This window comes from Scardinius erythrophthalmus (genome assembly GCF_964197995.2).
Source record: "Scardinius erythrophthalmus genome assembly, chromosome: 18".
Lineage (NCBI taxonomy): Eukaryota > Metazoa > Chordata > Actinopteri > Cypriniformes > Leuciscidae > Scardinius > Scardinius erythrophthalmus.
In genome coordinates, this window is record NC_138238.1 from 36,012,809 (window position 1) to 36,027,181 (window position 14,373).

Sequence of the window (14,373 nt, forward strand, 5' to 3'; positions counted from 1 at the left end):
TATTACACACATTTTTTTTTAAATAAAGCTAAAATAAAACATAAAATATAATAGTACAAAAACGTAAGTTAAACGAAAAATAAATAAATAATATTACTTTGGCAACTAACTGAAATAAGTTAAAGCACTAAAATTACTAACTGTACATAAATAAAAACTAAAATTGAGCTAAAACTAAAACTGAAATAATAAAACCTAAATAGATTTTTTTTTTAAATGATAAAATCACAAGAAAAACTAAAAATGTAAATAAAATTTAAATTTAAATGAAAAGGAAAATAAAAATAAGATTATTGGAGTATGTTTTACAAGAAAAGTTGTACTTTGTGACATTTACTAACAGTTTCTGAGTGGAAACGGTTCCTACACCCATTTTTATATAAAAGTATCACAAAAAAACTTTTTGCATGCTTTTTCACCCATTCACCTGTGTATGAATTGTGAAGCGTGAAGTCTAGAGTCTTTATGCCAAACTAATTTGAATAATTTAATCATTATTATGCTTCAATAATTGTACTACTTGAAAACAGGTGCACATAACCTATATTTTCAAATACAGCATTATTCACAAAACAGGTTTAGCTATTAAATGACATTTATTTCAGCCTGGTTTTGTACATAGAGTTTGTGTGGATTCATATCAATCTCTGTGGCTAGATACACCATCCAGGACCTGCTGGAGCACACGTTCTTCCAGGAGGACAACGGCGTTCACGTTGAGTTGGCTGAGGAAGATGATATGGTCAAATCCAGCCTGAAGCTCTGGCTTCGCATGGACGACACCAAGAAGCTCCACGGAAAGTACAAGGACAACAACGCCATCGAGTTCCTGTTTGAGCTTTACAAAGACGTGCCAGAGGAGGTGGCACAGGAGATGGTGAGCTTCACACATAATCTCATGTCCCACTGTGGTGTCTCACTGTCAGCTTTTAATATGGTTTATGATGGGATCCTAGGTGTGGTTACATTCCTCAGCTACTATGACTCAGTGGTTTACTGTCACTTTAAACACTAAACCCAGATATTCCCCTCAGGGATCAACAAAGCATTTGTGTTCACAGATGTACGTTAATATGTGGGCTGAGCTTCCTGCAGAGATCTGCAACAATGGTCCTGAAGCTTTGATATTCACAGAGCTATTAAAGGGTTTGTTCACCCCAAAATTCTGTCAGTAATTACTCTCCCTCATGTTGTTCCGACCCCGTAAGACTTTCGTTCATCTTCAGAACACAAATTAAGATATTTCTGATGAAATCTGAGAGCTGTCTCACTCCTCCATAGGCTTCTATGTAATCGATATCTGCCATCCCAGAAAAGTTAGTAAAGACATCGTTAAAATAGACCAAGTGACTACAGTGGCTCAACGTTAAGTTTATCAAGCGACGAGAATACTTTTTAAAAAAAATACCAAAAAACATTAGAACCTTTGGTAACACTTTATTTTACAATGTCATTGTTACATGTAAAATGTACTTAGTTTAGTAATAACAGTTAATTATGTGTGCAACTAACCCTAAACCAAACCCAATAGCAAGTACATGTTGTTAAAACTACATTACTCAGTACTTTATATTGCTTTATAATTACACTGTAACAATGACGCCTTTAAATAAAGTGTAACCAAATATTATTTTGGTAACTATTTCAAAATAAAAAGTATATATTAAATGAATAAATACATTTAAATAATTAAACCAGTTGATAATTTAATAATTAAGTAAATAATACATTGAAACAGCATGTAGCCTTCAAATATGAGTAAATATTGCATTAAAATTACCAAATGAAAAGTTAGTAAAAAAAAAAAAAGTAATTATGTGAAATAGAGCAGGTGGCAAGTTTATACACTACAGATTTTATTTTCTTTAATATAAAGCATGTTTTATAATATAAAATGTTATATTTTTTTATAATATTTATAATATAAAAGTTTTATAATATAAAATATTTAAAATATAAAGCAAATGTTCTTGACAGCTTTTATAAGATTCACCTTTCGAAGGACCAAACCTGCAGAAATTAAAAATAGATAAATAGACTTCATAAAACAAATATAATTTATTTTAAATTTAATTTAATCCTAAATGTATTTTTATATAATTTATTCATTTCTGTTTTGTTTTCTTTTAAACTTTAATTTTTTTGGTCTTTCATTTATTTTTTCATTTATTTTTGTATTTGTCTATGTATTGTCATTTATTTTTATATTTATTTATTTATTTATGAATAATTTTTTTTTTTACTTTTCCGTGTGCAACATGTAATTAAGAGAGGGGTTGAGAGCCCACTTACATTTATTTTTTTACTTACTTACTTATTTACTTATTTGATCCAACCTGCTTAAGCTTCAGTGTCTTTCATTATCTGGTTTGACTTTCCAGAACTGACCTTCACATTGTTGGTAATTTCCAACAATCTGTCCTCATTCAGTGTCGATTGCTTTACTCTTCCTGTGTCAGTAATGTGGGGACGTCTCTGAACTCTTGACCTTCATAGAGCACAACGTTTCAAACACACCTGTATCCACTGGCAGGCTTTTTCTTGACATAGTGGGACATGACCCTCGCCATTCCCTCCAGCTTAAAGACGAGGCCTGTGTATTGTAACCCTGCTGTGTGTTGCATAACAGTTTCAAGGGCAGAACTTTTTAATCATCGGCGTGGAAATGTGAGAGCGGGGCCAAAGGAGGAAGAGGGTCACATGACCGGTGATAGAACCGTCTCAAGACCGTGTTGTGAAACTGGAGCCTTTCTCTTGTCCAGACGCTTTATTTGGCTAGGCGGTCACAATCCTTCTTTTATCACTCATCAGGTCTGCTTTTCATCAAGAACAAATTTATCATCAAATCACATCGACAGAGGGTTACCATGTAATTTGACTAGCTGATGTGGTGATAGAGACTTCAGAGCAACATTAGCCAACATTATTTCAGTGGAAACACACTGTTCCAGAGTTGGGTGAAAGGTTATTGAGATCTCCATTGCGGAGCCATTTTCATCAACTTTATGCCAAGCAAAATTTAGCTTTAGATCGGCAAAGAATGCAGAATTTGTCCATAGCAAGACACCGTATTTCAAACTCGCATGCCACATTAGGTGCCACAGGCAAAAGTAACTTATTTCAGACTAGTGAAAATAAAACATCCAAAATACACATTTAAGTGTTTATTTTATTACACTTTATACAGTTGCGTCTGTAAAATTCAATAACAATACATACCTGTAAAGTCCGTTTTCAGTCAGAAATCTCCACTTCAGCTGCTTCACACACACCAAACTCTACATTTTTATTCCCGTCTTTATTCTGAAAGCTTTTAGAGATCTTTTAGAGATATCATTTTATTTCAGTTGATGTTTGTAAAATAAAAGATAGATCCAAAATCCTCTCTATAAAAACCTTTAATCTCTCAACAAAATGAAACAAGAATTTTGAACCTGGCTTTATCCAATGTTCGGATTTCTGCTCTGGAAATGTATGCAAACGAGTGCATATTTAATTAGATAATGCACATTTGCATATTTAAACAACATTTCAGAAACAACTGTTTTAATTGTACTGTGATTGATCAACTGTGGAACATATAGTTGAATTTGATTTAAACAATGCCTGCGTCCCAATGTGCATACTATCCATCCTAAATAGTATGTGACATTAGTAATTGTCAATACTATTTAGGGCAGATAGGGTGGATAGAATGCATATTGGGATGCAGGGCCATATTTTTCAAAAAGTTTTGCACTTCCTAATAAAGCCTGTCTTTCCTAGGTAATTCTGGGGTTTGTATGCGAGGTGGACTACAAGCTGGTGGCCAAGGCCATGCGAGACCGTGTGACGGCCATCAAGCGCCAGCGGGAAAAACATCGCCGGCTAGCAGAGGAGCAGCAGAAGAAGAAGAAGGAGGAAGTTATTGAGGAAGAGCCTGAGCTGTCGTCGCCCAAATCCACCATTCAAATGTCTGAAAACCCCGCCCCCTTTCCTGTGCAGGCCCCGCCCACTCCTGGAATCCCTGAACCTGTTAGTGGCTCATCGGATTCTGGGATTATCGGGAGCTTCCCACCAGAGCCAGAGGAACCAGAGGCCGATCAACACTTCCACATCCACCATACAAGCTGCTCCTCAACAACCTGTAAGCACTAGATCTTCGTTTCATCATGTTTATGTGATTATACAGTAGTAATAGACCGATGCATCAATCAGATGGATATATTTTTGGTTCATTATTGGCCATTGAAAACCCCACATTGATAAACCTCTATTTTAGATGTCTGTTCGCTCCCCTGCACCGGTTCAAGATGTCCAGAAAGCCTCACATAAACTACACTGTGCAGTGCCCTATATTTTCCTCAATGTTTCTTTCACGGCGTGTTAAGAGCAGTGGCTCTCCGAGACCTGAGAACAGCGTGGCACAGTCAACCGACTCCACAAATAAACTCTTTTTAATAGCCAGTGTGTGTGTGCTTATCGGGGAGGGTGAGGGGGTCGGGTACAGTTAGCAACTTATGCAGTTTGACACACTTTTGGAGTGGAAACTATAGAGGAAGGGCACTGTAATATGAAGCACTAGATTTACCGCATTTTTATTAACTGTAATATTCCTGCATCATGTGCATGTCTTCTCTATGTTGATGTGTTAATAGTGAGCCATGGTTATTATAGTTAACTAAAACGAAAACCATAAATATAATTTCCGTAACTGAAATAAAATATAAAAAAACTCAAACTTATTTTATTTCAGCTAGAAACACACTGCAGTGCTATTTTAGTATTGAGATTTTATTACATTGTGAATGAGCTTTTTTCTGTTTTGTATTTTTTTTTTATGTCTATGTTTCTCATTTCTCTTTTTCATTTAGTTTAACTTGTTGTATTGAAATAACTAAAACTAAAATAAAATAAATGGTAACACTTTAGTTTGGGGTCCAGTTCTCCATTTTAACTAGTTACTTAGATATTATTAGCATGCGTATTACTACGATATTGACTGTTTATTAGTACTTATAAAGCACATATTAATATTTATGGTCATCATTCTACATCCCTTAATCACCCAATACCTAAACTTAACAACTACCTTACTAACTATTAATAAACAGTAATTAGGAGTTTATTGAGGAAGTGGTTAATAGTGAGAATTGGACCATAAACTAAAGTGTGACCGAATAAAAAACTAAACTAAAACTAAAAGAAAAAAGACAAAAAAAAGTTACTAAAGTTACACAATAAAATGACTAAAACTAACTAAAATTAGCATTTCTCATTTTCATTTGGTTTGACTAAAATAACCCCGGACATGACATGCAGTAAAAAATGTGTATATTGTGGCCACAAAATAACTAATCGTTCCCCGACTCACTAAAACATCAGCACGTTTTTTTGTTTTAGATTTATTTTTGGTGTTTTTTGTCTTTTTATTAGGATAGGACAGTAGCTAGACAGGAAGTGAGGTGGGAGAAAGAGAGGGGGGGGGGGGGGCAGGATCGGGAAAGGTCCACGAGCCGGGACTCGAACTCGGGTCACCCGAAGCACAACATCACTACTATCGGCGCCGACTGCACGTTTTACTAATTCGTTCCGTTGTTTCAATTAAATCATGCGCACGTTATAATTCGTTCCCTCGATTTAGCCAAACAAAAATGAGGGAATAAATTAGTACAATGTGGCCACAATTTCGGGGGAACAAATTATTATATTGTGTGTTTGATTTAGTAAAGTAATAGAACAAATTATTATATCGTGCCCACAATTTACTTAAAACGAGGGAACAAATTAATAAAACGTGGCCATTGGCCACTATTTACTAAAACTAGAGAAGAATTCTTAACTCATGGCCAGGATATATATATTTTTGTCCGCATGTCATGTGCAGGGCTCTGTAAAAACTGAAATAAAATGAACAAAATTCTATACAGACATATTTATAGTCTTTTTACAATGAATTCAAAATCTCAATGATACTAAAATGGCACTGCAGTGAGTTAGGCGCCGACGTTTTGCCATGTTGTTTTCGATATTTTTTATATTATTCTTATTATTTTATATAAAAAAAATAGTGCATTTAGAGGTGAATATTGTCCACTAGCATGAAATCCCCTCAAAATACAATAACATACATTTTGAAATAAAATATAGTACTTTCATTGCATAAAAAAGCGTATTGTCTTTGGTCTGTTTTGAGGTATTACCAGAGGGTTAACCGACTGTCTGATTCTGTGTTTCTCCAGCTGACTGTGAGACTGATGGCGATCTCAGCCCCTCTGGTTTACAGGATGGTCCCGAGGCTTCAAATATCAACATCAGCTGCTCTCCACAGGCCACGCCCACAGAGGCCACGCCCACCACCACTCCACCAATCCCAGCTCTCCGTTTCCCCTCAGTGAGTCTATAATGACAAAATTGGCCTCACTTAATGACGAGTTAAACGTAGGAGAGCCATTTAAACTCAATTTACGCAATTTACCATTGCAGGAAGTCATAATGAACTTGCTTCTTTGATGTTCATTGTTAAGCACCTCATATATCCCTTAATCTTCTCTCAGAGTATCGCCGTGTCGACTAAAACAGAGAGAGGACCTCCTAGCCCTTTCTCCTCACCTGTGGACAGGTAAAAACATGCTTTCTTGATACATCAGCTCTTCAATAACATCTGTGCCATATTAAAAACATCCATAAGACACACAGAACTTCGAGGTTTGTGTTTTACTTTAGTGCCAGATGTACTGATGGCTTTGTGCTCAGTAGGGTCCATGTTTTCATATGGAGTCCATCCACTCCTCTCATCTTTCGTAACAGTGCACATTCTCTACGTCCTATAGGATCCTGTTTATTCACCACAGGGCTCTTGGATGCCGTCCCTAGCAAATGCCTGCCATTACAACATAGTTTTCCACTCATAAGAACTTCACGTTTCTCAGCAGGCAGAGATCTTTCAAAGAGCCAGAGTCTGCCAAGCAGTAGGCTGGCTATAAACGGTTTTGTGGGCCTCGTAGGAAGCCCAGTGTTTGGATTAAACGGAGGCTTGTGTTGGTAAAAGACCTGAGAGACACAATTAGCTCATAGAAACAAGCTCAGAATGGACTCCACGTCCCAACAGGCCAAACTCGGCAAAGATAAAGCCAATTCAAATACTACGTCTGTCTAGTTCTTTCTCTGTAGCCGTTATATTGGATTTCCAGGAAACAGTGCAGTGGAAACTACATGTTTTGAAGTACATGACAAATGGACATTCAATACAACTGAGCACACTTCTTCTTCACAAGGGTCCTCTGTGCTGGACATTACTGACACAATGCAAGCTGTGGGGTCAAAGGCTAAAAGAAGGACATGCAAAAGTTTGTTTACTTCAGACTTGTAAAACCTAATACGAGGGAACACAGAGCACTCATGAAATGCATCATGTTCTCTTAAAAACCTAATATTAAACAAATAAGGGTGTTGAGATGGTGAGAGAGGGAAATTCCTTCGTGGTTTTCTTCATTTTTTGCTTATTGAACCGTTTTTATGGGCCCAGTTTAACTTCAGGTCTTCCAAACACCCGTTTAATTAACATGATGTTCACTTTTGTACTTTTATAGGTTTACTTGGTTGTGCAATGTTAGCATAACATACTTAGTTTTAGCAAATGGTGGTGGGCGAGTTACACACAGAAGTTTAATACTTGTGGTTGGGTGTTTGTTTAAATCCCTTTACCCGAACTACAGTTTGAGCAATAGCAAACATCTAGTAATGATAGCTGATAATGATGCACAGGTATTTTCCTGCAGTTTGGGCTGTCATAGAATGCAAAATATAATGTTTTGTCCATAATCTGTCATGTAATTATCCTGATTATGTCACAGTTATGCTTCAGATGTGACCTCCGGCTTGAGCGATGGCTACGAGGGACAATCAGAGAGGGGGAGCAAGTCAGCGACCCGACGGACAGCAGCGAAACTGTTTAGGCGGAGAACGCGGTCCCGTCTGCGAATAACAGGGGTGAGAAATAAATCAGCATTTCATCCGGTCACGTATACATACTCCTAACTAATGGAGGACCGATTATGGGCTTTTTGGTGGCCGATGCAGATGCCGATATCTTAGAGAGCAGGGTTGCCAATAAAAAGTAGATAAATATGCAAAAAAATAAATATAGATCTTCAGATATTTCATTTTAAAGATATTTGACATTATATTAACCAAATTAAATGATAAATTTGTTTTAATAACTTCATATTAAAAAGTCATATATATAATATAATTATAATATAATTTTGACTATTTAATTTATAAAGGTAGTTAATGCTGCTATAATATTTATATTATTTGACAATATATTTACCAAATGAAAAAAAAATTAAAAAATCATGAAAAAGCATAGCATTAGTAATAACTTATTTTGTTATAAATTCTTGAATATATATATATATATATATATATATAATATTTATTTAAAATAATATTATAATATAATTATAATATAATTTTGACTATTTCATTTGTAAAGACAATAAATGCTGCAATGATATTTACATTAATTTGACATTATATTCACTAAATTGAATAAATAGTAAAAAGATATGAAAAAATACAAATGAGGAAGTATAGCATTTGCCTTTTTAATTACTAATATATTTTTATTATTAATGTATTATAATAACTTAATGTATACAAATTATAATTATATATTATACAAGTTTAATCAATTTGAAATTATTATTATTGTAATATTATAATATAATTATAATATAATTCTGACAGGTCTTGGTGCTGTCAAAATAAAAGTCCCCTTCCGACAGTTATCAGCCAAGCAGAAAAAGTAGTGCCCAGGACTGGTAATTAAAAAATGCTAAATATCTGTGATATATCGGTCAACCATTACTCCTAACCACTGACCAGTCCATTTCTGCACGTCTGTAAAACCATCAGATGATCAATAAATAATGTTTCAAGGCAATTGGTGATAACTTGCAATGATATTGCATGTGAATTTAAAGGTATAGCGGAGGATCTTTCCGAATTTTAGATAAGAACCGCCCTCTCCACTTTTTGAAAAAATGCACATGCGCAACACTCTACTTGCTCCCGATAGGGAACGCCTATTAAACGTGTGCGAGGTTCTCCTCGTGCACGCTCTGTTTACAAGTTGCTGTCGGCATCGCTCATACAAGATTACTTTCCAAAAGATTTGCACTTTTTCTCCAAATAGCATGCCAAACTTTACCTGTCGAGTAGAAACTTCGCGACTGAGGCATCAGTGGGAAGCCCAACCTGTGTTTTCAGCGCACGCCATCGTGTGAAACAATCTCCCAAAAACACTCTGATCTTGTTTCTCTCTTCTGAGGCCTTTCTCTTCTTCTCATACAGTTCGTACAAACTTTTTCTCTTGCGACCCTCAGACATTTTCAAAGGACCCGGTGAAACGGCGAGCTTCAATGAATGGCTGAGCTCTAGCTCACCACACATAAACACCTGAAAGTGCGCATGCGCAGAAAGCGAAAACTAAGGGACGAGCACGTACGACGGCCTTACGTAAACATATCACCAGAATGATTGACACTTAGGTGGACCAATAGTTTACACTACCCACCCGGAAAAAGAAAATCCTCCGCTATACCTTTAAGATGTTTAGCCGTTGTCCATGTGTGATCGTTCTCTGTGTGGGTACGGGATGTCCTCAGTCATTTGTTTCATGAGGAACCGTTTGGGCTTGCATTGATTAGTGTTCAAAGGGCCAGAGAGATAAACTATAAACACACAGTCAAACACAATTAGCCCAGACCATGACCAAAACACGCTTGCACACGCACAAAGAGAATTTTCTCTTTATTTATCCTACTATGCATAAATAATTTGAATAACCTTGTTTACACAGTTATTGAACTGAATTGAACTGAATATTGACATTATTATCTTGCTACAGCTGCTTTGCAGCAGAGTTTGAATTTGTCTCATGTTTGGTGAAGTTTTCGTGATTAATTCTTTCACTTTCCTGTTTATTACTGTGAAGCTGCTTTGAAACGATGGCTGTATCAATAACACGAATGTCTGGTAATATGCACACAGACACATTCGTATTTTCCATGACAATGATGTGTGTGTTGTTCCCCACAGCTGTCTGATAAAGTAGATCGGGTGGTTGAGTGTCAGCTACAGACTCATAACGATAAGATGGTCACCTTCAAATTTGACTTGGATGGCGACAACCCCGAGGACATCGCTGCGGTAATGGTAGGTGCCTAACATCTTAAAATGCACACATTGACACATTGTCTTTTCATCCCTTTGCTGTGTCACTGCATAAGAACCTACAGCTGGACTCATGTTTACGTGCATGTGTTTGGGTCGTACTCAGGAAAAGTACCATTGCATGTTTATTTGTTGAATTTAATTTCAAAAAGTTACTGCTGAACTTTCAAACTAATCATATTTGCCAGCCTTGGGCTGAAAGTATCAGAGTAACCCCAATATTCAGATCAGTGGACATAAAAAAAAAAATTCAATAGCAATGGACCCTTTTAAATCTATTTTTTCTTTATATATATATATACATTTTTTTTTATTATCTAACATACATTTATAACACAATACTTTGTGTTATATTATCTTGCCATTAAATTTCAGAAAACTAGTTACTGCTGCTGACATCTTTCCCTCTTCTGACCACCTTAATAGATTTTTTTAAAAACTCCTTTATAAAGCAATACAACTGTTTTCAACATTGATAATAATCAGAAATGTCTCTTGAGAATCAAATCATCATATTAGAATGATTTCTGAAGGATCATGTGACACTGAAGACTAATTGAGTAAAGGCCCTTTCACACCGGATGCGTAACGAAAAAGCGAATAGTTCGTGTCAAAACCCATCACATGAGCCACGTAAACACGGTCTCTATCTCTATCTTTGACGATTAGCTTTCTATCCCAAATGTAGTTTAGCCTGCTAGCCTACACAGCACAGGACAACTAAAACTATCACACAACATACTCACAGTCGTGATAACCGAGTTGGTTGGCAATGCTACGCCACACAATCATTGTCCTTGTAGTATATGTGTGGCTGAAGTCTTTTCTGTCGCCGCAAAAGAAAAGAAAAAATCGACATCGAAACGAAAAAAAAAAAAGTCGTTTTTTCGCCGCAGCACATTCGCGTTCGGTGTGAAACCACTCATTACACAAACAGCTGATCAAAAAATAAAACCATCGCGCGAATTATTCGTGCGTAAAAATCGCGTCCAGTGTGAAAGGGCCTTAATGCTGCTGAAAATTCAGCTTTGATCACAGGAATGAATTACATTTTAATATATATTTACATAGAAAACAGTTACTTTAAATTGTAAAAATATTTAGCAATATTACAGTTTTTACTGTAACTTTTTTAATAAATGTTGAAATTAATGTTAACTATGATTAATGTTTTAGAAGTTATTTTTTTTATAGTTCATGCTAACTAACAATAGTTAACTCTTTAATAAAAACTGCCAAACATTACCAAAATGAAATGTCAAACCCATCAAGTGAAGCTGGCACGACTGTGAAGCTTTGGGGGTGTTGATGGACTCCATCTGCTATATTTGTGTTTTGATCATCGTTCTGAATCCGATCCAGTCTTTGACAATAACACGATTTTTATTTTTTATTTTTATGTAACTCACCCACATTCAAGTGTTGATAAAAAAGACTGAATGAAGCTAGTATAAAATGTTTTTTTACCAGAGCTGTTTGTTCTTTTGATATTTTGCATGTTCAGTTTATTCACACAACAATATATTCTGTGGGCCATAGAATTTTGTGAAAATGGTGAAAAATGCATGGAACCTAATTGTAAAGTGTTATCAAATTTTTAAAACTATTATTTATTTCATAGAAGAGCACAATACATGATAGACATAAACATTCTAACATTTTACTATTATTGTTGTACATTTCAGAGATATTTTGATATTTAAGCTGACCAGATCACCAACTGTTTCAGACATCTGGTTCTGTTTGTCCCTCATTATAAGATGCAGGAGAGCGGTTGCATTTCTTCTTTTTTTCTCTTTTTTTCTTTTTTCTTTTTCTGATTGAACGTTCACCCCCAAAACATATAAAATGTCCCATGGTTTACACAAAATGTCATGGGCCATTTATACTTTGTAAATAAAATGTCAGGATGAAATCAAAATTCACCCTATCTATTTTGATCGTATTGTGAACAATTACGTCTGTAGGTACTACTAACTATAAGTAACTTTGCTACTACATGTCAACTAGCAGTCATCAGAGTATCAGTAAACTGTCTGCTTAATATCTGCTAACACTTTATTTTGATACTCCCTCAACAGACTCACTACTGACTATAAGTAACTTTGCAACTACATGTCAACTTATTCTACTAACCCTTACCCTAACACTCTACTAATACTGTAATGAGAGTGAGTTGTAACGGACAACTAACGGACACGTCACAATATTCCTGATTTAAATAATTCCCACTCAAGGCATACGCAGAATAAAGCCTGGTGAAGTTAGTTAGTAGTGTGTTAAACTGGCGGTTATGGTAAGGGGCGGGACATTCCCAAACACGCTCAAAGCGCTTGACCAATCACAACACACTGGCCCAGTCGACCAATCAGAGCGCAGTGTGCTTTTCAGAAGGAGGGGCTTCATAGAGACAGGAACTAAACAGAGCGTTACTGACAGACTGGGAAGAGAGGAGCTGCAACAATGGACAAATATGGGAAAATAATAATGAAACATATTCTAGTAGAGCCCAAAAAAAAACTAAATCAAGACTTTGAAAAAGGCCATAATAGGTCCAATAAATTTGAGTTGAATGAGCAAGAAGAAGAGTGAATAAAATCAAAACAAATTGTACTTTTCATATCAAAGTATAAAGAGAATTTATTTTTAATATAAAGTTTATTCCTGTCATTTTCCATAAGTTTGAGGCTTTGATTGTAATGCTGAGTGTGTAGGAGTGGAAGGACGGATGCCTATTGTAAGTGTGTGTGTTCGATGACAGGACTGTGTGACTGCATGCAGCTCCCTCTCTCAGATACAGAAGCTCTTTGTTTGGTCTCAGAGTCCTGGCAGCGCTGGAGTCGCTCCTGGTGTGTTATTGGTCGAAGGGTGAACACCCACTGCTATTAGTGGTGTGTAAAAGCTCAGCTTGTGGACAAACTTAATTAAAGCTCCCTTGAATTAAAAGAGTGTCCACAAGTGCGCACACGCTCAATTTAAGCACGTTTCATTTTAAGTAGTCGAGGGATAGTTTGAAGCGCACAGAGAGCCGCCTTGATCCCTGCAAGGTCTACGTGCGTAGCGCACGTAGCGTGTGCCGATGCCAGCTTCCCTTCGGCATTCAGAATTGATGGTGCTTCTTAAGTCATGCTTGCTCATTTTGTTTTGTTTATTTCTTTTTTCTCACCCCGTCAAGGTGCATAATGAGTTCATCCTGCCCTCAGAGAAGGAAGGTTTCATTCACCGCATCGGTGACATCATTAAGCGAGCAGAGTCCATGCTGAAGGACTCATCTGGTCAGCATGAAACCTACGGAGCCGCCCGTCCCTCTTATCTTCATGCCGTCAACTCACTGTCTGGTTCTCAGGTGAGCCTGCAAGTGAAGAAACCTTCCAGTCCACTCACTTTCATAATCCATTGCAACATGATAGCTACCAATAAGCTATGCCACTTATTTGAATAATTATTTATGCACTCGTATCAGATCATTTTATGCGATGTTTAAAAGAGGTCTGTGTACCTGAAGAAGATAAGATCACGTTTCCAGCTGTAGGTGAGGGTGTGTGCTCTGTTCAGGAGTTTACACAACCACTATCTTTCAACAGAGTTCCCTGTTGTTGTGAGTGTTTTGTTTGAAAATGATCGGTTTCAGGTTTAACTCATGATCTTGAGGTGCGTTCTGTACTATTTTGTCCTGTTCTGGGCAGCACAAAAGAGGACAGTTTAACAATGAGCGACTGTTTTAAGCCCTATTCGGACGGGACTAGTTTAACACGGAGAGGTGGGGTAATGTAATTTTACCACAGGACGTCTGTGATAATAATGGCCAATTTGCAAGGGATAAGATATCTCAGTAAAACTAGAAGAAGTGGGAGGGGTAACTCGATTTAATCACCGCCGTCACCTCCTGGTCATCATGTGAGTAATAACTTCCTGATCATCATCATCATGTGCGCAAACACATATATATAACCTTTGTATATATAAAACAGTTAGGTTCGGTTGGATGTATTAAATAAATTCAGATTGTATATGTTGGTAATAGGCACTTATCTAACGCTAAAAGAAGTTTCGTGCCTCTATAAAAAGGCGTTCGACCTTCTTTCTGATCTGAATGGTGTGTGGAAAACACTTGAGTTTTGCCACAGACTCGTCCCAGCGTCTAGAACACAA

The 14,373-nt window shown here is 36.5% G+C and overlaps 1 protein-coding gene across 1 annotated transcript in view; it reads left to right on the top strand.

The window, feature by feature from the left end:
• The window catches only part of wnk4a (WNK lysine deficient protein kinase 4a), a 65,226-nt gene that overhangs the window by 32,909 nt on the left and 17,944 nt on the right, over window positions 1–14,373 (top strand). The window contains exons 7-13 of the mRNA XM_081393320.1: window positions 658–877; window positions 3,766–4,126; window positions 6,222–6,373; window positions 6,537–6,601; window positions 7,836–7,971; window positions 10,087–10,203; window positions 13,397–13,567. Coding sequence (XP_081249446.1) covers window positions 658–877; window positions 3,766–4,126; window positions 6,222–6,373; window positions 6,537–6,601; window positions 7,836–7,971; window positions 10,087–10,203; window positions 13,397–13,567 — 1,222 coding nt within the window. The remainder of the gene's footprint in view (window positions 1–657; window positions 878–3,765; window positions 4,127–6,221; window positions 6,374–6,536; window positions 6,602–7,835; window positions 7,972–10,086; window positions 10,204–13,396; window positions 13,568–14,373) is intronic.